The sequence below is a fragment of the Phascolarctos cinereus genome, unplaced genomic scaffold (assembly GCF_003287225.1).
Source record: "Phascolarctos cinereus isolate Bilbo 61053 unplaced genomic scaffold, phaCin_HiC Scaffold_4;HRSCAF=312, whole genome shotgun sequence".
NCBI classification, from domain to species: Eukaryota; Metazoa; Chordata; class Mammalia; order Diprotodontia; family Phascolarctidae; genus Phascolarctos; species Phascolarctos cinereus.
Window position 1 is genome coordinate 661,490,487 of NW_027555847.1, and position 24,103 is coordinate 661,514,589.

General features: G+C 42.0%; 1 protein-coding gene across 1 annotated transcript in view; it reads right to left on the reverse strand.

The window, feature by feature from the left end:
* Positions 1 to 15,048, reverse strand: part of LOC144456590 (adhesion G protein-coupled receptor E2-like) — a 52,045-nt gene extending 36,997 nt beyond the window's left edge. The window contains exons 1-2 of the mRNA XM_078151813.1: positions 15,015 to 15,048; positions 10,008 to 10,058 (exon numbers count right to left, since the gene is read on the reverse strand). Of these exons, the coding sequence (XP_078007939.1) occupies positions 10,008 to 10,058; positions 15,015 to 15,045 (82 nt within the window). The 5' untranslated portion in view covers positions 15,046 to 15,048. The remainder of the gene's footprint in view (positions 1 to 10,007; positions 10,059 to 15,014) is intronic.
* Between the last annotated feature and the right edge of the window lie 9,055 nt (positions 15,049 to 24,103).

The following is a 24,103-nucleotide window of genomic DNA, read 5'->3' on the forward strand; positions in this document are numbered from 1 at the left end:
ACTATAATTGTTTTGTTTTGCTATTTGTGTGTGGGTCTAGAGATTAATACCTTCTCTTTTATCTCCATGTATCCTTCAATAAAATCTTTTGCTAGACTCATGCTCTCAGCAATATGAGTATTCCTCTCCAAAGGTGCAGATATCAACTTGTATATACCTTCTCATCCTGTGAGACTTTTCTCCCAGTCATAGAATAACTGAATTTCTGAGTTGGAGGGCCATCTAGTGGCCCTTAGTGGCCATGTAGTCCAATCACTAAAAGAAAAAGAATATCCTCTACAAAATACTTAACAAGTGTTCATACAGCATTTGCTTGAAGAAGTCCAGTCTTCCTTCCAAGGAAAATCCACTGCCTCCTGAGGTAGTCTATCTATTTTTGTACAGATCTAATTATTAGAAAATATTTTCTTTTACCAAGCCTCAAATAACACAGGGAGGCTCTGGAATTTGTTGAGTAGGGGTATGATATCATCAGACTTCTGCAGCTATGTAGGGGGTGGATGAAAGAGGGAAAATACTGAAGGCAAAGAGACCAATTAGGAGGCTATTTCAGTAATCCAAAAGAGAGGTTATGAGGGCTTGAAGTCTTGAACAGAGAATAGGGGAAAGATGCAAGAAATGTTGCGAAGGTAAAAATCAATAATACTTGGTAATGAATCATTGGATGTGTGGGTGAAGGCAAGGAGATAAAGATGATTCCAAGGTGGTATAGCTAAGTGACAAGTAGATTTGGAGGGGAAAGATAATAAGTTCTGTTTTGGTTATCTTGAGTTTAAGATGATTGATAGATTGATAGACATCTAGTTTTAGATGTCCAGTAAGCAGTTGATAGATGTGAGATAGGGGGCAGCTAGGTGGTTCAGTGGATAGAGTGCAGACAGAGCTCATCTTTATGACTTCAGATCTGGCTTCAGACACTTCCTAGCTGTGTGACCCTGGTCAAGTCACTTAACTCTATCTGCCTCAGTTTCTCCTCTGTAAAATGAGTTGGAGAAGGAAATGGCAAACCACTCCAGTATCTTTGCTGAGGTAATCCCAAATGAGTTCATGAAGAGTTGGACAAGACTGAAAAACAACAATAATATGAGTCAAGAGGTCAAGAAAGATACTAGAGCTGAAGATTTAGGTCTGAATATCAGCTGCATAGGGATTATATTCAAACCTATGAGAGCTAATGAGTTAACAAAGGAGCAAATGTTAAAGAGAAGATAAGAAGGCCCAGGATGGAACCTTCTAGGACACTCACAGTTATAGAGCATTATGTCGATGGTTATCCAATAAAGAAGGCCAAAGAGTGCTCATAAAGGAAAGAGGAGGGGTAACTAGGTGGCTCAGTGAATAGAGCACCCCCTCTGGAGTTAGGAGGACCTGAGTTCAAATCTAGCCTCGGACACTTACCAGCTACGTGACCAGGGCAAATCACCTACCCCCCCAATTGCTGCCTCCAAAAAAAGGGGGGGGGAAGAGGAGAGTGAAGAGAAAGCAACCCCAAGAATTCAGAGGAGAAACTATGGAGAAAGAAAGGATGGTCAACAGTGTCAAATGATGCTGAGAGGTCAAGAAGGATAAAGACAGAGAAAAGGCCATCACATGTGGCAATTAAGATATGTGAGTGTGAAATTGAAAATTGATTTTTAATTTTGTTAAGATTTAAAATCAAGACCTAATATTCCCCTTCACTGTGAGTTTTAGTCAGGTAACCTCAGGTCACTTGTCTCACAATTCTTATCACGTAACTAGTACTTTCACCTTCGTAGTGAAACTTGTGTCTCCAGGAGAAACTTGCTTAAAGGTTAGTCTCATCGATCTAAACTATAGTAGCAACTCTGATAACCTTCAGACTAATCCCATCACTGAGAACTGATCTCATCTCCCAGTGAGGTAATGGGGGGCCCCCCCAGAGCTGAGATGACACTTATCCCACCTCCTCATTGAAATGTCTATCACAGTATTGTTTTACTCTTGTCTAGTGACCTAAATCACAAAACTTGTTTTTGGTCCAGAGGATTTCAGAAGGGGAGATCTAAACAATCACAATACCAAAGTGATGTCAGAGGGTTTTTTTTTTAAACTTTCTGGCCAATCAGAAGAATACACACCTGTGTTGCTCTAGAGATTTTGCTCATCATCCTGTTAATCACGATAAAAGACCCTGCTTTCCCTCACTTGGGTGGTCTTTGACTACTGAGGAGTCATTGACCCCATTTATCGGCTACTGCTAGCCTAGCTAATAAATGAATCGCTCCTTAGTCTATCTTTACTTCTAGCACAACATTAGTCACTTTGGAGAGATCAGTTTCAATTGAATGATAAGGTGAGAAGTCATTTGCAAGAGACTGAAAAGTGAGTAAGATGAGAGAAAATTGAGGTAACAAAAGTAGAAAGCGTTTTCTAGGAATTTGACTGTGAAGAGGAGGAGAGAGACCTTCACAGGATGGTAGGGCCAAATGAGGGTATTTTAAGGATGGGTGAAACTCTGGGCATGTTTGCAGGATGCAAGGAATGATTTGATAAATAGGGAGAAACTGAAGATTACAGGGAGAAAGGAAATGATTTGGGGGAGTGTAATATGCTGAAGGAAATTGGATCACAGGGATTTCAATAAATACACAGGTATTTTTTAACCACCTGCTACATGCCAGGTTCTGTGCTAGGTGCCAGAAATTCAGGCATAAAAATAAGCTAATCCATATTTTAATTTCTTTTTAATGGAGGAGGTGAGAACAAGTATGTACACTGTAAAATGCTGCTCATTTAAAATTTTAATTTGGTCACTAAAGAGGCATAAATATAATGTTTGTGTAAAGAACAAGTATGAAATCAACTTGTAAAGAATGTAAGATACTGATTCTTTTGTACGTGCATAATTTGGTTGCTGTAAGTGCCAGAAAAAACCCACCCTTTTATGTGTGAAAGGACTGATAAAGTCCATGTGAAAACATAATGTCTCAGGTGAAATTGAAATAGAAACAGATTGTTGGGAAGGCCAGATAGACAGCTGTACCGCAGATTAATTTACTGAGAAATTTTATTTTAAAGTAGAAAAGTTACTTAGGACTCGGGACATTTTGGCCTCTCAGTTTATTTGCATGTGACTGTTTTTAGAGTTCTAAAGGTTATAAGTGACAATATTATAAATTAAATAACTGCTTGGAAACTATAGGAAGGGTGAGTGGTTTTGGTCTTGTACCTCACACAAAGAGGAATTTCATATATTTTCCCTCACAAGAGAAAACTATTCACCAGGAGGTTCTGATCTGAGGTATTCAGAACAGTGAAAAATCCAACTTTTAAGAGGCTGAGTGTTAAGGAGCCATTGGTAGAGTCAGTCTTCAGGCGTTGTTTTGGGAGCTTGGTGATTGGAAGAGCATTACTATGGACTAACTGAATAAAAAGCTGAAACAGTTGCTGGGAAGTTCATTGGAAGAGATGTAATCTCTGTCATTTGAGCTGTTGCTCCCAAGTGTCATCTCCAACTTGAAGGAGGTGAAACCTCTTAGAGGGGTCTCCTTGCTTCCTATTGTCCTTTCTGCTTTGAAAGGGAAAAATAGGGAAAGAGAGGCTTTCATCTGTTTTGCTATAAGAAAATGCTTGAAATGATTGGATGACACAGAAATCTGTTGAGTGAGGATTTGGCTGGGCTTGTCTGAATTATGTAGAGAGCCAACCTGAGGAATTTTTGCTGTGAGTCATGCTTTGCAATAAGAAGAGATTGAGAATCCAGAGGAATGATGATTAATAATGCTACCCACTTCATCACTGATAGATGAGGAATTCAAGAGGCAGAATGAGACATACATTTCTGGACCTGTATAATGTGGGAATTTGTTTTGCTTGACCATGCATATTTGTTACAAAAGTATTCTTTTTCTTTATTTTCTTTTAAATGGGGGTGGGGTGGGAATATGAGAAATAAATCTTGTTCATTGAAAAATAAAACAGCTTTTTAAAAGAATTTTTTTTTTGAGAAAAGGTGGAGAGATGATCAGACAAAGCAGAATGCTGTTGAATGAAGAGATGACTGAGCTTCTCTGCATTGCGCAGAAGGTTTGCAGCATCTAGTTTAAGAGATTTACTTGCCAGAGCAATAGAATTGTTGTCACAATAAACTTTTTAAGCATTCTGTTAAGGGTGATTGTAAATTAATAGAGCTTATTGTTGCTTCCTCAGCTTGTTAGCAAAAGAGAATTGAGTTTGCCCAGTAGGATAATAGAAAGTATCAGAAGGTGAATAACTAGTAGAAAAATAGCTTCATGTGATGCAAATTGTTCCTGAAGGGGCAACAGAGTTGTGTGTTACCCTAAGCATATTTCCCCCATTCATAAAACTCTCTGCTAGGTTTCTAGAAATGTGTGACCAGCCTCCCAAATGGATACTACATTAGTGGGAGAGGGAGACCTAGGATGGACTGCAATATTTTATTGTTTATACATTTGCTTTCTATTGAATAACTGGAGTGTTAAGATTAATATTGCTTTTGTCTTATTAAGTAAATATGTTTACAAGTGAATAGTGTCATGATGACTGATATTTTCATAAATTGAAATCATACCAATGGAAGTTCAGGAGCTAGAATAATAAGTAATAGAAGTATATGTTCCCACACATCGAGTACTTTGAGAGACTTTTGAGTTGTAGCTGTGTGGTGGTAGATCTTCCCTGAAGATCACATGCTTGATAATGTGATGATCCACCCCAGAGATCGAGTGGGGCACATTGTATACCTCAGGACTAAACATGCAATAAATCAACAAGCATTTATTAAGCACTTATTATTTGCCATGCACTGTGCTAAGCAGTGGGGATTCAAAGAAGGGCAAAAATATTCCCTGCCCTCAAGGAACTTACATTCTAGCGAGTGAGACAGCATGAAAATAATGAGAAGGAGATGGAAGGAACCTTAGAGGAAAAGGCTCTAGAACCTGAAATGATAGGGTAAAGGGTGGCAGAGGGAGAACCTGGCATCTGGAAGTGGGAGCAAGAAGAATTCCAACTCACCCACCACAGAGAGTTGGGAGAAAGTATAGCCAGTGTAGGAAAGGGTGGCTAGGGAAGTAATGTCTCACATGGGAGAGCCAGGTCTCAATACATGTCGAGAGATGGAAAAAGCAAGAAAGAGGTTTAAGATGAAAGGAAGTTTATTACTGACGGAGCATTCCAGAGGGCACAGAGGAAGGGATAGATCTAGCCTGGGACACTTGGGGAAGAAGGAATAGAGGTGGATGGGAATAAGGGAGAGGACAACAAGGCTTGGGAACAGGATTTATTCATTTCTAGCCTGAGTTCAGGCTAATACTGGAATGGAAAGATTATGTGTGTTGGAATTGGACTGTTCAAAGTCTTCCCTTGAGACCAAAGCGTTGTTTGGAGGTCAGGCTGTGGAATCAGGCATCCCAGTTGAAAGGCTGGAGATGGCAGTGAGAGAAGGGTTCTTCACTATAGAGGCTGGAGTTCCGAAATGAGAAAGCTCATCTTTAAAGGATGGTAAGTAGCTATATATAGGCTTTCCACGGCGTAGGCCTGGAGGGCCTTGGAAACCACTGGAGGAAGATGATCTTCGGAGGGCAAAAGGTGGCAATGTCACTGGTAGTGGCTTGCGTCTGTGAGATCTGTACTGTCCCAGGACGTCCATAATACTTCCAGATGGAGGGGAAGCAAAGTTTTTCAACCTGCCTGGGAACCCTAGGCGTAAATCTTGGAAGTTTATCTGCCTCCTGACTCCATGGCTGGAGGGGTCTGGGGTGACCCTGGGAGAAGCTGCCAGTTGTGCCTAAGGTGGGGGTCTGAAGTCAGGATGTGATGCTGTTCTGTCTTTCTGCCAAGTAGAACGGCTCTTGAGGCGTCTGGGTTGCCAAGGGGAGAAGCTAGTTATCTGGGAAGGGGTGGTGGTGCTGTCCTGTACTTTTGCATCCGTGTAGGGTGCTGGGGAGGCCATAGAAGCAATCAAATTATAGACGGACTGGTGGTAGCAGTGTCTGTGTTCCGAATCTTCATGGAGAGAGGAATGGTGGCGGTGGCGTCTCTGTGGCCTCCAACCTGCAAAGACGATGTTGGTGACTTTTAACTTTTCACAGGAGGAAGGTGGGCTCCGAGGCTCAGGATGTGGCGGCATCGTGGTCTCCCGAGTCCCAGGCAGGGTCTGGGGTAGTGCAAGTTGATCTTGGCGGAAGCCAGTCATCGAGGGTTGGGCAGTGGTGATGGTGGTGGTGGTGGCGGCGGCCATAGGGGTGGTGGTGACGGCGGCCATAGGGGTGGTGGCGGCAGCGGTGGTGGCCGTGGTGGTGGTGGTGATGGCCATTGTGGTGGTGGCGGCTGTGGGGGTAGAGGTAGTAGTGGTGGCGGCGGCCATGGGGGTGGTGGTGGAGGTGGCGGCTGTGGGAATGGGGGTGGTGGCCATGGGGGTTGTGGGGGTGCTGGGGGTGGGGGTGGTGGCGGCCATGGGGGTGGCAGCCGCAGAGGTGGCCAGTTGCTGCTGAATGAAGCTAAGAGGGTGAAAGATAGAGTCGTGTTTTCCCCTTCTGTGGGAGAGTGCCACGCGAGAAGGCCGGACCCAGACAGGCCAGCCATGGCGGTGTCGGGGTCTCCTGTGTCTGGGAAATGGAAGTGTCACATCCTTTTGCCAGTGAGATCCCAGTTGTCCCCAGAGTGGGCAAGAGATATCAGTGGTAGGTTACTGCTTCTGGGGTTGAAAAGCATCGCTGTAGCAGCCTGGAGGCTCACGGGTCACATTTGGAGCCTTCTGAGTGCGAATGCGAATGCGGAAGTCTTAGGCAGGAGGTGGCCCCATCTCGCTCACCCACCCCTCAGGAGGGTACTGGCGAGACCTGAAAAGAAACGAGAGGCTCTGGAGGCGAGAAGTGCTGTTGGTGAGTTCTTTCGGGGCGGGAGGTGGTCCTACTGGACTCACATGCAGCCACATGGGAGCCCGGGGCTGCAGCGTAGGTATTGGGGGTGCGATGCTACGGCTTTGAGTTCACACTTCTACGGCTGAAGCAAGAGCCAGAGCGGATGGAAGGAGCAGGAGGTGACAGGGTTCCGGCCTCAGCTGGAGAGGCCCCAGTTGCCACCAAAAGTTTATCTTCTGGGGTGGGAGGTGATGGTAACGAATTACACATAGAATAAATGTGACGAGAACAAATACAAATACAAAGTAGTTGAATACAAGATGGATTGGGTAGGAGCCACTAGCAATAGCGGGGTTATCAGGAAAGGCTTTCAGGGATTCTCTAAGGCGGAGGTGATGAGGAAATGCATTCCAGACAAAAAGCAGGGGAAACTGGCTATACATTGTTAGGTGGCAGGGAAAGAAAGAAGGCCAGTAAGGGCTGGTAATGTTTAATGAGACCTACAAAGATAGGTTAAGGCAGGATTGCAAAGAGGAAATAAGGCCAGAATTGACATTTTTTTTTCCTATAAGGAACCACCGGGGTTTATTGAGTCAGGGAAACACATAGATTTTCACTTAAGGAAAATCACATTGGCAGCAGTGTGGAGGATAGAGTGGGGAGAGAATTAAGGCAAGGAGATGAACTGGGAAACCCTTGTTTACTGCAAGATAACCCCCTAGATTATTTCTAGGGGAGAGGCAGTGACTGCTGTGGTGCAATGAAGGTTGCAATCTGGTAATTGATGACATATTTGAGGTGACAATAACAAGGATGTTAGGAATGTGGGAGACCAAAATAGAATGCTTCTGTCTTCAACAGGAATAGCTAACTATATTAGAGGTTTAAATTGGAGGTGGCGGTCAGATGATGAATTCTGTTCTGGAATTCTGTTGAATTTAAGATGCCTATGGGACATACAATTAGAAACCTCCAATAAGCAGTTAGTGGTATGAGTCTAGAGAGAGATTAGGGCTAGACAGAGAGATGTGGGAGTCATCTGCATAGAAATAAGAAAAGGTATGAGAACTAATTAGGTTATTGAGAGATTGTATGTGTAGAGGGAAAGCGAAAGAAGGCCTGGGACCAAGAGAGCCTTTCAGAACATCCACAGTTAAAGGGTATGATTTGGTTGATGAACCTGCAAAGGATTGAGAAGGAGCAGCCAGACAGGTAGAAAAAGAACAGGGAGAAAGGAATGTCACAAAAACTCAGATGAGAGATTGTCCAGAAAGAGGGTCACATTCAGTAGATGACTGAGAAGAACAAGGCCTGAGAATAATCCAGCAGAAATGACAATTAGTGGATCACTGGTCAATCTGAAGAGAGTGGTTTGGGTTGAATGATGAGGTTGCAAAAGTTGAAGAATGAATGAGAGAAGAGGACATAGAAACAGCAAGAGTAGACAGCTTTTTCTAGGAGTTTGGCTCGAAAAGGGAGGAGAGATAGGATGATGGCTTGAATTGGGTCTGTTGAAGGGTTTTTTTTTAAGGTTGGGGGAAATTGCCATAATTCTAGGCAATACATAAGAAGAGTAGGAGGGAGAGATTGAACATTAGAGAGGGGATGACAGAGGCCTCATTCCTCTGGAGATAAAAGAAGAGGATGGGTTCTAGGGCACAGGGAGAGGGGCTTGCCATGGCAAAAAAAAGTCCAAATCATTGTCAGAACTGAAGGAAAAGATGGGGCAGCTAGGTGGTGTAGTGGATAGAGATCCAGTCTTGGAGTCAGGAGGACCTGAGTTCAAATCTGTCCTCAGATACTTAACAACTTACTAGCTGTGTGACCCTAGGCAAGTCACTTAACCCCAATCACCTCACACACAAAAAAAAACCTGAAGGAAAGGAGGAAAGAATAAGAGATGATATCAAGGGTTTTGAGGTGAAGAAAAAGAGAGAAGAGGTAACTCATATCAGATGACACTAATTTTTTTCAGTAGTATAAGAAGTGATATCCTCGGATTGAGGAGGAGGAATAAGGGAAGTTGTGGGAAGTTTGACTATAGAAGAGGTTTGGAATCGCTTCTGAGGGGAATGAGGTAGGGAATCAATTATAGACCAATAAAAAGATTGCCTTGCCTACTTGGAATTGCATGCCATGAATTTATGCTGTAGTGGTAACTTCTACAGCTTGGAGCAGCAGCATCTCAAGTGGGGAGGAGAGGAGGTTGTGGATCATAGGAAAAATCCAGGGCTTGGTTTTGGCAAGGGACAAGCAGCATCAAGGGGGAAAGGGACTCAGTAGAGGGCAGTGTAGAGCAGAACTGGGTTGAAGATTAGAAAGGGGGGGAAAGTGAAGCCAGAGCAGGAATAGTGACCTGAGAAAGTACTGAGGGATGAAGGGAATGGAGGTCAGGGAGAGTGCAAATGATGGGTTTAGGAGGGGTGAGACATAGAGAAAGGTGGAATGATACTAGGTTATAGTCAAATAAGGAAATGCTCTATTTATTGTTTTGAGGGGAATTGTTGAGAGGGACATTTAGAAAACAATCCTAGTTCTGCTTAGACATCCCCAGTCCATTCAACCATCTTAGCTAAATTATGGTGACTAGAAAGGAATGCATTATTTCAGACAGAATCTGAACAGGGCGGCATATATTGGGACTTTCAACTATCTAGCTCTGGAAATAAAGCCTCTCTTAACACAGCCTAACATTGCTTTGTCTTTCTTAGCTGCTAGCCTATGTTGATGGTCCATTTTTAGCTTGCAGCTCATTAAATCTCCAGACGTTTCTCACAGGAACTTTTTTGTCTAGTCACACCGCCCCACTCCCATCCTGTAGGTAGCTGGGTAGCACAGTGGATAGAGCCCTGGGCCTGAAATTAGGAAGACCTGAGTCCAAATATGGCTACAGACACTTACTAGCTGTATGACCATGGGAAAAACACTTAACCCTATTTGCCTCATGTGCCCTCAGTCTCCTCAACTGTGAAATTGGGGTAATAATAGGACCTGTTTCCAGGGCTGTTGTGAGGACCAAATGAGATCATGTTTGTAAAGTTTTTAGCACTTTACATAGTAGGCACTCATTTCTTTCCTTCCCTATTCTGTGCTGCTACATTTTATTATTTGAACTTATGTAGGCCTTTAGACAAGTGTTCTTGTTTCTAAGCATCAACATACCTTGACTTGATGAAATTTGAATCTTCAAAAAATAAATGAAGCAGATGCCACCTGGGTGAGAGAAAAAAGGGGGGCAAATTGATCATTTGAGGTATTTTGTTAAATGTGTGATGGACCCATGAAGCTCTTTCAAGTACATCTCTAAACTTCCTTGACTAATATTGATAAACATAACCCTTCCCAGCAATACAAGGACCTAAGACATCTCCAAAGGCCTTGTGATGGAAAATGTTATCCACATCCAAAGAAAGAACTATAGAGTTTGAATGCATATCGAAGCACACTATTTGCTATTTTTTTTCTCTTCTGTTGAGCTTTGTTTCCTCTTTCTGGTGGTTCCTCCTATTGGTTCTAATTCTTACTTACAACATCACTAATGTGAAAATATGTTTAATAGGAATGTATATGTAGAGCCTATATCAGATTGTGCGCTGTCTTGGGGAAGGTGGGGGGGGGAGGAAGGGGAAGAAAAATTTTAAACTCAAAAGCATATGGAAGTGATTGTTGATAAATCAAAATAAATTAATTTTAAAAATTTAAAAAGGTGAAATATTAAAAAAATAAATAAAATTGTGCTTCTACAAAAAAAAATTCTAGTGCCTTCTCCCACTAATTATTTCCTGTATATAGCATGTTTGTACATATTTATTTGCTTTCTGACTCTCCCATCTAATTGTGAGCTTCTTGAGATCACGAACTGTCTTTTGACTCTTTTTGTATCTCCAGCACTTAGTAGAGACTATTCCAGAAGAGCAGATGGGCACATAAAGCAGACAGACACCAGCCTGCCTTTCCCCATTGGCTATGTAAGCAAGTACTGAGAGTGTCTTCTCTCATTTCTTCTTTCCATATGAAAATGATTTTTTTCCTCTAGTGTTCTCCATCTATTACATAGATTTTCCCTTGTGCAATGGTGTTTTTTGTTATTATTAAACCTTATTCATTTAGAAAGTGTCCATTCGGGGGCAGCTAGGTGGTGCAGTGGAAAGATTACCAGCTCTGGAGACAGAAGGACCTGAGTTCATAATCCAGTCTCAGACACTTGAAACTTAACTAGCTGAGTGACCCTAGGCAGGTCACTTAACCCCAACTGCCTCACAAATAAAAAAGAAAAAGAAAGTGTCCATTCTTTATTATTGTGCCCAAGTTGGCCACATGCAGCTCTTAGGACATTTCATAATTCACAGAATACATAAGCTAGAGGCTCTCAATCCTGATTTGGCAGTCCATGATAATGGTATCAAATTTAAATAGATACAGCTCCCTGCTGGTTGCATAATGATTTAGAAGACTACAAATTAATGTTATCTATGTTGTGTTGTAATTTCACTTATTTTATTAAACATTTCCTGATTATATTTTAATCTGGTCCTGGCTACACTTGGGAGTTTTTCAGGCCATTTGCAGTAGCCACGAGTTAGACACCTCTCCTAGGAGGTCATACTTTAAAAGCAACTGATGCTGTGTGGTTCATGGCTAAACCCCAAGAGGAGAATTGGGATGGAACCTGGGGCTTTCAGTATGTCCCTCATATCCCAAACCTGCCTTTCTTTTGTATTGGTAAGTTACCTAGCATGCTTCCCTTCATGGCAAATCCCTGAGGTTAAGCAATTCCCTCACCTCAATTCCCTTTCTCCAGAGACAGTAAAGAAAGATAAATAAGGAAGAATAGACTAGAAGTGAAAGTCCTGCCCTAGCTGACTCAGAATGCAGGGAAAGGGTACCTTGCTCATTTCTGGTTGGGAGGGAAGGAGCAAAGAAAGCACAGACTGAAGTCTACTGGAATGACATCTAAAGGAGAGAGCCCACAGAAATGTGGTCACAAAAAAAGAGCCTCTTGCTTTAGCTTTTCCATAGCCCTAAGAAGATGGTAGGTTATTTTAGTTGAAAACTGGACAAAGCATTCCAATGAAAGGGACCACTGGACAATTTCTTTGAAATGTTGCTATGTAGAATAAACCATGTGGCTGCAGAAAAATTGATTGCCTGTTTAATATCAACATAGCGCAAGGCCTGGAATATAGTAGGTGCTTAATAAATGTTTATTGATTGATTGCTAGAAATTGAGAGAAGAAATTTCCTGGACAAGCAAAGTAGGGGAAGCCATAGAGATGTCCATATTTTAATACTCTTGAACAGGGGTGGGGAGCCAGTTTTCCTCTTGATCTCAAATTGATTCTGAAGCTGGATCCCCAAGAGGTTTCTTCATGCCTTTTTCTTTTTAAACCAACCTCACAGAAAATCTTTTAGTCATGTCTCAAAGTCGTTGACAGATTCACTAGGCTGGTTTTTGGTGTATCATGCCATCTGGTGGGCAAAATCATGAAGTACACTCCCTTTCTGGTTAAAGGTAAAGTAACAACTGGAGTCTTTTGAAAAGCAAGACAAGTTAGTGCAGGGCCCTCTCCAGTCATCTTCATCTATATCTGGCCACTGGACCCAGATGGCTCCAGAGGAGAAAGTGAGGCTGGTGACTCTGCACAGCCCTGCCTCACTTGGCATTATCTTCTTGATGTCATGGTCCTCTTGGAGAATGAAGGACAAACAACAAACAAGTTGGGGTAGGTTGCTATGGGGGACTGTGGCATCCCATGTGTCATCTGGGATATCAAGTGCTCCTGTGTCAGATAATAGAAAACAGCAACAAAGCCCCACTCTAATACTTCCCTTCACTTGGTTGCTTCCTTATTAAATTTAATATGTACAATTTTTGTTTCTTCTAATAATTACTAAATAGTAGAAAATGGACAATCGCAATTCTTTTTATGCTGTTTTGTGTAATTCATGTTTTTGATTGGTATTTTCATGCTTTAGTGACACTTCATATACTTGAATGCCTATCCTGGGCAAGAAGAGTTGAAAATGAAGTATGTTAATGAAATAATTGCTACTACTGGTTCCGTAACAACCTAATCTGGCCCATTCCTATATGATCTGACCTGGTTTGTTACTTTTATGCTGAAGTTCCTAACCCAGCTCCCTTCTCAGCTTGCCAGACAAAACGATAACATTGAAGATTTGCTGGAAATGTAGCTAGTTCTAGGAACCACTTCTGAGTTTGACTAAAAATTGCAATATAATGCCATAATCTCAAAATGTCCATATTCTGGATTGCTAAACCCCAGACCCATAGGTATCAGGAGCCTGTGATTGGATCAATATCTTCCAGAGTCCCTCCACCTTACCCCTACCCTCATTATATAGGCCAAGTTAGTTCTTTCCCCAAAGGCCAGGGAGCAAAGACTTAACCTATGTTGCTTTTGATGGGGCTTCCTGATGGCCTCAGGCCACATTGACTTGGCTTCCAAATCACTTGCCCAGTGTCACACAGCTAGAATCCAAACTCAAATCTTATTGACCCCATGTCCCGTGCTCTATTCAAGATCTATTTTTATAGATCCCTAATGTCAGAATTATATAATGTCAGAGTTGAAAGAGGCTTTAGAAATTATCTGATCCAACTGGTTCATTTTACATATGAAGAAACTGAGGCTGAGAAAGAGGAAATGAATTGCTGCCATGGGGCTAGAAAGTGAAAGAGCCAGGATTCATACCTAGAACTTTCTCCAAATATAAGGTGCCTTCTACTTCAATCATGCAAGGGTACAACATTTCAATGATTGGAAGTCAGAAGTGAAATTTGGGGACTTTTTTCTAACTCCATTTTCAAGTTAATTTCAAAAAACATTTATTAAATGCCTATTGTGCTCAAGATGAAAGACGGTATGGAATACCAGATAGGTGGCCAGACTTAGAGTCAGGAAGACCTAGTTTCAAGTCAAGTCCTGCCTTGGATATGCTCTTGCTATGGGTCTCTGGGCAAGTCACTGTTCCTCTTGATGTCCCCATGCAACTCTCCTCCAAGACTGAGTTACAGATGGCTTGCTGAGTTTCCTTTTCTGTGAGGAGTTTCTTCAGCAGAAGTTCCCTACACTGATAAAATCACAAGCCCTGATAGAAAATAAAACCCTAAACAATGAAGATGGCAAAGCACTGCAGATGCAAATATGAAAAATGACTTGTCCCCTCAACTTCTAATGAAATGGTTTCCCACTATAATGCACTAATGAGTGACAATTCTATAGGAAGAGATATACCCACATGGAAAACCAAAGGAGACTGGGTCAAGTAATGAATTTAAGAATTAAAATAATGACATGAAAATCCAAGGTGCATCAAATCAGATTCATAGAATTTGGGAGTTGGAAGGAACTTCAAAGACCATTTAGTCTATCCCATACATGAATCTCCTCCACAGTATATTCCCTACAGACTGTCATTGAGCTAGTGCTGCAGACCTTCACTGATGGAGAGCTCACTACCTCCTGAGGGAACCTTTTCCGTTCTTGGACAGCTCTCATTGTTTTTCCTTAAATAGTACTGAAATCTGACTCCTTAAATCATACTGAAATCCGACTATCTGTACCTGCTACTCTTTGCTCCTATTTCTGCCCTATGAGGCCAAGAGAAACAAGTCCTATCTCTTTCCCACATGACAACCCTTCACAAAGTTTAGGTTAGTTATCATATCTCTGCTAAGTCTTCTCATCTCCAAACTGTTCATTCCTAGTTCTTTCAACTGTATCACTCATGGACTGGTGTCTAGTGCTCTCCTTACTTTTTTTTTTTTGACCCACAATGGACACCTTAGAACGTTTCAATGTCCTTCCTAAAACATATAAACAATTCTCCTACAGTTGGATGCAATACTCCAACATATCTGGGGTTGATGGTTAAGCTACATTGATCACTGCCCAATCATAGGCAGCTGCAAGGTTGCCTGTCTATGCAATAGCAAGGAAGTCCAAAGGGCATAGATAGCCATCATGGTAACACAAAACACATGCTGAAAGGGATGAGAATTGCTTGATCCTCTGAGGTACATAATGAAGACAATACATTTTCTATAGACCAGACTTAGAGTCAGGAAGACCTAGTTTCAAGCTCACAAGCTGAACATTTTTCAGTTAGTCCGAACTGGAAAAGAAAAAGTTATTGAACACTTACCCCAGAGTGGCAAGCCCTGACTCCCAGCCATGGTTGTTCTTCACCGTTTACTGATAAGAAAGAGGAAACTAGCTGCCCATCTGCTTATCATCTGAAGTTTCTCAAGGAGCCTGGAAGGCTGTGTTTTCTTGGTATAGTTGAAGTAGCTTTGTTACTTGAGTTCAGAAACATCACATGATTTGATATTCAGAGAAATTACCCATTCCAGAAAAGGACCATGAGCATCATTATAATATTCATCCAAAAGCATTTTCTGTAAGTGTCCGGTTATACTGAAAGGACCAGTTTGGATGAATATTAGTTTCTCTCATAAAAGATATTTTAAAAGCCTAGATTTATCTTTTCACCTGCGAGGAAACTCCTGTCCTTGCAACTCTATCCAACAGCAACTGATAAGCACAGACAGTTGCCTGCAAGCACATACAAGTTAAAGGATTTGTCCATGGCCACATGGCTTATATTTGTCTCCTACAGGTCCTGAAGCTTATTTTCCTGACCCCAAAGATGGTCTTCTATCCATTCCACACCTTTCAATTATCACATCAAAACCCCATGCAATAAAGGAAAGGAGCAGATATATAATAAGGGTTTTTGCAGAGATAATGTTCAAAAAGTGCTCTATAAATTTTAAAGCACTATATATAAATTGGTTACAATTATTATTATATGAGAAAGTTATTATTTATAATTTGCTGTTTTTATTTTGTCCTAACTAATCTAATCACCCCCAAAAGAAAAGTGCCCTATAAAAGGTAGCATGTCTTGATGGATAGGGGACCAGTCTCAGAGTCATAAACACTGAGTTCAAGTCCTGCTCCTAATATAGTACTGCCTCTGTGAGTATGGGCAAGTCACTTTACCCCTGTTTGCCCCCATGTAACTCTCTAACACAATCAGTTCTTGCTGAATGGAGTTTCCAAACCAGGCATCCCCTACACAGATTAAGACAAAGGGCTACCTATATTCAGAGGAAACAACATAACAAAGCTATGTCAGAAAGGAATTGTGCTCTAAGCTGGACAAAAATATCATGGCAATGGTGGTGGCCAGTCTCTTCTTGCCTGGTCCAACCTCAGAGTCCACTCACCCTGCTCTGTGATGGACGAGCTATAGAACAGATCAGAGGTCCCTGTTATCAATGAGACAAGACCAAGAAAAACTATCTTCTCTCAAGTTAATTCCCTTTGCTGTTAGTTCCACATTCAGAGTCTTTCCAGAGGTTTTGTATCAGAGCCTAAGGACTAGCCCTGCTGGAATGACGTTGAACCTTGTTATACTCCTTTGTCCACTGAAGGAAGGACTCAAACTACACATTAACTATGTTTAGTTCTTATGTCTTGGGAACTTCTGGAGTCTAGGAGAGTGGTGGACTCCCAGACACTTGGTATATGAACATCTTCTATCCCAGAAGTTCCCCAGACATAGAAATGGTATGCAGGACAGTTGCTAGTTATTATTTACTATACAGTTTGTTTGCTTGTTGACTCTATGTGGAGTAAAAATCCTGTGTCCAATATGCAAGCACACTTGTCTGCTTCTGCGTAGAGCTGATGCCATTATGCCAAGGTCATGTGGTCAGCACTCAGTGAAATATAGGAAATTGAGAAGAGACAGTTCTCCAATGAGTAGGGGCTCAGAGCTAATTCTGTTTCAATAAATCAACAAATCCACACACTCTATTACAATGAGTTGGCTCTGCCCCATAGAGGAAAACAAAGTTGAGGCATAGAAGGTCACTGACATTGGAAAACCATAGAAAGAACAGCATTTACTCTGCGTTTTTACCCAGAAAGACATCATATATGTAAATCACCAGGGTGAGCATGGAATTCCCAGGACCCAGATCTTTGGAGCTGAACCCAGTCGGGAGAATGGCTGTCAATGCCACTTGGTAATTAAATATCATTTGAAGCAGCAACATAATACAGTAGAAAGAACATTGACTTTGAAGTCAGAGGCCCTGTTTTCCTATCCTACATATAATGCTTATATGTAGGAAAGGGAACTTGGCCTGGTTGATATAGTCACAAAAAAACACAAGGTAGATATCGGAGGTTAGAAGGGTAAGGGGAACTTGGCCTAGTTGACGTAGTCACAAAAAACACAGAGTAGATGTCAGAGGTTAGAAGGTGTTAAAACCTACTGATTCTTTTATGAAGTGTTAAAATCTTTAGGTGGAGCAGTAGCTTGAGGACTGGATTTGGAGTCAGGAAAACCTAAATGACTGCCTCAGTCTTTTAGTAGCTATGAGACCCTGGGCAAGTCATTTAACCTCTGTATGTCTTAGTTTCCCCTTCCATTAAATGGGGATAATAATAGCACCTACCTCCCAGGGTTGCTGTATCAAATGGGATAATGCATATAAAGTGCTTTGTAAACCTTAAATCATTATATGAATGTTAGCTATTATTATTGACTGAAAGAATTCCAGGGAACATCATTGAGCACAAATTGGACATTTTTTTTAAGACTTTCAGTGGCTCAAGATTTAGCAGCTTCTACATTAAAGGACCGCAGGGCATGGAATATAATATTCCAGAGGGCAAAGGAGATAGGATTACAACCAAGAATCACCTACCCAGCAAAACTGAGTATAATTCTTCAGGGGAAAAAATGGTCATTCAGTGAAATAGAGGACTTTCAAGCATTCCTGATGAAAAGACCAGAGCTGAATAGAAAATTTGACTTTCAAATACAGGACTCAAGTGGAACATGAAGAGGTAAACAGGAAAGAGAAATCATAAGGGACTTATTAAGATTGAACTGTTTACATGCCTATATGGAAAGATGATATTTGTAACTCATGAGAACTTTGTCAGTATTAGGGTAGTTGAAGGGAAAAAACTGTATGTATGTATATATAGATAGATAGAGGGCACAGGGTGAGTCGAAGATTAAGGGGTCCTATCTGGAGAATAAAATTAAGGGATGAGAGAGGATGATACTCGGAGAAGAAAGGGAGAGGTAGAATGGGGTAAACTATCTCACAAAAAAAAAACAGAAAAGAAAAGTCTCTCACAGTGGAGGGGAAACAGGGGAAGGTGAGAGGGAATGAGGGAATCTCATTCTCATAGGATTTGGCTTAAGGAGAGAATAACATACACATTCAATTGGGTATGGAAATCTGTCTTACTCTACAGGAAAATAGGGGGAGAAGGGGACAAGAGAGCAGGGGGGTGATAGAGAGGAGGGCAGATTGGGAAAGAAGGTAATCAGAAGCAAATACTTCTGAGGAGGGACAGGGTCAAAAGAAAGAATAGAATAAATGGGAGGGCAGGATAGGATTAAGGGAAATAGAGTTAGTTTTTCATAACATGTCTACTAAGGAAGTGTTTTGCATAACTGCACATGTACAACCTATATTGAGTTGCTTGCCTTTTCAATGAGGGTGGGTGGGGAGGGAGGAAGGGAGAAAATTTGGAACTCAAAGTTTTAAAAACACATGTTTTAAAAAAATGTTTTCACATGCAACTGGGAAATAAGAAATTCAGTAAATGGGGTACAGAAGTCTATCCTGCTCTACAGGAAAATAGAAGGGGAAGGGGATAAGAGAAGGGAGGGGGGAGAAATAGAAGAGAAGGCAGACCAGGGGAAGGGGTAATCAGAATGCATGCCATCTTGGGGTGGGGGGGAGGGGTGAGAAATTTGAAACTCAAAAACTTGTGGAAGTGAAAACTAAAAATAAATAAATTTATATTAAGGGGGGGAAAAAGACTTTCAGTGGCTAAACTCTAGATGAATTTTGGGGTTCTGGTGAGTTCAGGAAAAGAGCTACCTATGGAGGAGACCCTCTGAAAGAGGAGAAGGAGATTTGTCTCTTCCTCCATTATTGGCCAGCAGCAAAGCTACTGTCCTATGAAAGGAGAAACCCTATCCAGAAGTTGGAGAGTCAGTATGAGAATGTTCAAGGTACAGTGAGGAGGAAGCAGAGACATACTCCAGATGGACAAAGATACTGATGGGCAGTTTGTTGTTCAAGACTAGCATTAGCTTTGGGCCGTGGTACCTCCTACAGCAGAAAAGAGATCTGGCTATGGATTCAAGAGAAAGGTAATCCTGGGTCAGCTACATGGCACAGTAGATAGAACTCCAGCCTTGGAGTTAGGAGGACCTGAGTTCAAATCTGACCTCAGACCCTTGACACTTCCCAGCTGTGTGACCCTGGGGAAGTCACTTAACCCTGATTGCTTCACCAAAAAGTGACAGAGAGAGAGGGAGAGAGAGAGAGAGAGAGAGAGAGAGAGAGAGAGAGAGGAGAGAGAGAGAAAGCTAATCCTGACAGTTGAGACTAAAGCTATGGAAAGAAACAGATCCCGGGGGCCTAGTTGAGCAACCCACCAATCAAAGATGCTGGACCCAAGGGGGAGAGAAAAGACTTTCAGGTCTTTGAGTACTAGACTAGTGAGTAGCCTTGGACATTCATGTTCCCTACGTGTATGTTTCATTACCATCATACCCAAATCTGTGCCCACTCTTTCCACAGATGCTATGTGAACTGTATTAATGGGAATGTTCCCCAAGTTACTGGGAAGGGGTGTGTGACATATTTTATAGCTTCTGTTCTTACTATGCCATCTTAGTAAATGTCTTTGCTAAGAGCTAATTATATCTACTGGCTGTTGTTGGCGTTATTTGTCCTTCATTTCCAAATGGGACCGATGCTATCACAGGTGTTGTCTTGACTCGTGCATGAATTGGATTTAAGTAAGGGAGAGTTGCACAAAGTCATCAGCCTAACTCTCTCTTCAGGAGCCACCAACTCCAGTGGCAGGACAAAAGCAAGGATGACTGGTGATGGTCTAGGATGCAATGTGTTTATTTTTTATTTTATTTTTTTCTTTTTCTTTTTGCTAGGCAATGGGGTTAAGTGACTTGCCCAGGGTCACACAGCTAGCAAGTGTTATGTGTCTGAGGCAGGATTTGAACTCAGGTCCTCCTAAATCCAGAGCCAGTGCTCTACCTACTGCGCCACCGAGCTGGCCCCATTGGGAGTGTTTGATGTCTGACCAAGCTCTGAGTGCTTCATAGTGCCTGCTTCAGCTGCCTTCATGGCCATTGAAACAAATGGTACTCATCTACCGGCTAATTATTAAGGGAAAGCACATTTAGTGGAGACTCGAAGTATAGTTTGGGGAGTATTAGACCCACATTGTTATTCTTAGAACATGAGGTAGTAGCTGCCCTCAGGAGGACCTTCCAAAGCAAATATGAGTGAAAAAAAGTAAGCCTGGTGAGGTGTTATACTTATTATCTATGAGACCTTGGAAACATCAGTTACAGGCCTCAGTTTCCTCATGTATAAAATTGAGCAAATTGGATTATATGTAGTTCTTCCCAATTCCAGATTTATGATCCTCGGATTCTAAGGGCTATCTCCAAGGCTTCCAAAGATGTCTGGCTTCATCAATGTGGATACTCCTTTCCAGTGCTGTATTTCCAATGGAGAGCATGACTCCTCCATGCCTTAGCAATTAGTCTCTGAATTCTTTGGCCAAGAATAAAAGAAAACAAAATGACTTGGTGGTTAGCATTCTGTTAATGAGCCTCTTTGAACTTACCTAGGCTGGTCTTTGGATAACAGGCATGATCTATCACCAGGCCTGTTCTTCAAGTCTTTATAGGTTTTTGGGACTAATCAGAACTTAAACTCTGCTGGCTTAGATTCCAGAAGCTATAGTGACCTTCATGTTCAGATGATGCACCAGAGGAAGGCTCTGTGAGGAAGCTAATATAACATTGAGTTTCATCCAACAGTTCCTTGATATAGAGAGCTGTTTGGCAAAGGTATTTTTAAATTTTAATGGATGTTATAACAAGCTGTGATTGTGTCTACAAAGCCAATGAAAGCCCCAATCCCAAATAATATATACATTTGTAAATCCTGGCTCATTGGGATGTCACTTAAAGAAGATATTTGTCTGGTCTGCTATTTTTGTTGTTGTTTTTGCCAGCCAATCTGGGTTAAGTGACTTACCCAGGATCACTCAGCTAGTAGATGTCAAGTGTCTGAGGCCAGATTTGAACTCAAGTCCTCCAGGCTCCAGGGCTGCCCCTTAGTCCAGTACTTATGCATTCAATGAGAGGCAGCATGGCACAGTGGATAGAGGGCCGGCCTTTGAGTTAAGAAGACCAAGCTTTGAGCCCTGCCTCAGGCACCTACCAGTCATATAATCATGGGCAAATTGCTTAACCTCTCAGCAATCCTAGACAACTTTGCAGGAGTTATTAACCACGACCTTGCTTTTTAAATGTAATAGCTGCATTTCAATATAATTGGCTTTCTTTGTAATCCCATGTCTTTTATTTAATGCATTTAAAACCTTATTCTGAGAAGGGGTCCATAGACTTCATCAGACTGCCCAGGAGGCCTGTGACACGAAATGTTAAGATTACATTGTTGCAGGTGTGTTGTAGATCAGCACTATGGAGGGAGTTTCTATACTGGGAGTTCCTAGCACCAATGAGGTCGCAGGTCTGGAGCAGTAAATCAAAAATAAAGACAAAACAAAACTGTGGACGTGTGCAAGTGGGCCCTCAGTGTACAATAAGGGAAGGGGATAAATGGAAAGGAGGTCTGTGAAGACAGGCTGACAGAGGAAGCTGAGGGCTTGGCTTTTTTTTAAAGGTAGCTTTCTTGGCACATTCACTCACTCCATCAACAAGAATAAATATTTCATGTTGTATGTTCTAGACACTGAAAAAGGGGACTACAGAAAGCAAAGGCAAAAACCGCCCTTGCCTTCAGGGGCTTCTGTTCAAATGGGTCCCCCTGCCACACCTTCTTGTGCTCTGAGATCCACATTCTTGTCCTTCCAGGAATCCTCCAGAGAGGATCAACCCAACACCTGGAGGCCTTCCTCTGTATCTCTGAACATTTGCCGCCAGCAGGGTGCTGCTCAGGCCATCCACCCCTTATCTCCCACCCTCCACCCCACCCTCCGCATTCCAACCCAACTTCTTTTCAGATCTCTGTGGCTCTAATGGTATTGGGTGTGACAGGTGGGGCCTGACAAGCTAGGGGCATTGCTATCAATTTCTTGTGTTTTAACATCCTTTTATCCAAGTGTAAAGAGTTTATGAGAAAGTGCTTTTTCTTCCCCTTTTTCAAGAAATATCATTTCTTCTCTTTAGAAATTGCTTAGCAAATGTGGTCCACTCAGATCAAGTGATAGGGAAGCAATAAGGGCATCTGTTCCATCTGGCTCTGTGGACTTGTGGGGCTCTCCAGAGCAAGCCCAACAGCCTATGTCTCTCCAACCTAAACTTTCCTCTCTTCACTATCTCCCACAGAGTCAATCAGTCTGTCAGTTGGCATTTATTAAGCAACTACAGCATGCCAGGTACTGAAGTAAGTGCTGGAGATGCAGAGAAGAGCAAAACACAAACAAACCTTGCTTTCACGGAGCTCACAGTCTCATGGGAGAGATAATACACAGACAACTTTGTACAAATGAAATAGATAACGGGATAAACTGCAGATAATCTCAGGGGAAGGCACTAAAATTTGAAAACTGGAAAAGGTTTCTTGAAGAAAATAAGACTTTAACTGAGACTTGAAGGAAGCCAGGGAAATTAGAAAGTGGAGATGAGTAGGAAGAGAGTTTCAGGAATGGAGACCAGTTAGTGAAAACACTAGGAGATGTCTTGTGTGAGAAAGAACAAGGAGACCAGTCACTAAATGGCAGCATAAATGCAGGACACTGAGATGTGATAAGACAGGAAAGGTACGAAGGGGCCAGGTTATAAAGGACTCTGGAAACTATAAAATTTTTCTATTGGATTTTGGAAGTTATAGGGACCCAATGGAGTTTACTGAATAGGGAGGAGGAGAGATGTACTCATGCCTGCCTGTGGCCGTGCCGATCCCCCACCAGCAAAGTACATGAGTTTCTTCTTCCACAGAAAAAAGATTAGAAGAACTTTAGATTAAATGGAGCCAATGAATTTTGAATCATTCCAACCCATAATACTTTCTAAGCAATTTCTGAACTCTTGCTCTGCCTAGAATCCAGACCACAGAAGAGAGTTAAAATGTGAATTCAAATGAGTATCACTTAAGATAAATGTGATGAGGGCAAAAAGAGTAGCCCAAGCTAAGTGGTCTAAGAAAAATCAAGGAAGGCAAAACCCTTCTCAAAGAGCCTTAAGGAGTTTATTGAGTTTATTGAATAGAGGAATACTTAGACCACATGTGTGGCCTTCTAGATTCTCAATTCAGATTACTGAATCCAAACTTCACAGAACAAATCCCCATAATAAAAGGATTTGTTCTGTAAAAGCTGGACCCAGAAGAGCACAGTGGCCTCGAGGCCACAGGTTCCCCACCCCTGACTTAGACCCATGCTTTGGTCGCTGAGTGGAGAATGGACTGGAATGAGCAGACTTGAGGCAGGGAGGCAAACCAATGGTATTTTGTGAGGTTTGGATGTGAGGCTTTAGGTTGGTGGTAGAAGCTTTGAGGACTTATACCGAGGCTGTGTTTATGGGGATAAGGTGTTATATTCGAGAGATGTCATGGTGGTAGAAACAACAGATTGGCAATGTGGGAGTGATTGAAAATGAATTATCCAAGAAGACAACTAAGCCGTGAGTCTGGGTAACTAATACGATGGCGGCACCCTTTATTTTAGAGGATATCATGTAATTGGAGATGATACAATGAGTTCTGCTGTTAACATGTAATGTTAAGACATCTATGAGACACCCAACTTGAGATTTTCAATGGGGAGAAGAGAGCTCAGAGCTGGGTCTGAGAATCTGAGGGTCTCTTAAAACTCATATTTTGTGATTGTGAAGGGTTTTCAATGCTAGGCAGAGGAATTTGCATCTTATTTTGCAATAACAGGAAACCACTGAAAGTGGCCCATAATTTTATCCTCTGCTTTATGTTGCTGTTTCATGTTCACTGGTCATATTTTCCCCAACAAGCTAATTGATGGCCTGGTTACTTATTTAAATGGTCAGCCACATGTGGTCTCACATCCTGCCTCTGACACCTATTAGCTGTGTGACCCTGAGCAAAGCATTTCACCTCTCTGACTTAGTTTCCTTATACAACACCTTCCTTCCAGGGTTGTTGTGAGAAGGCA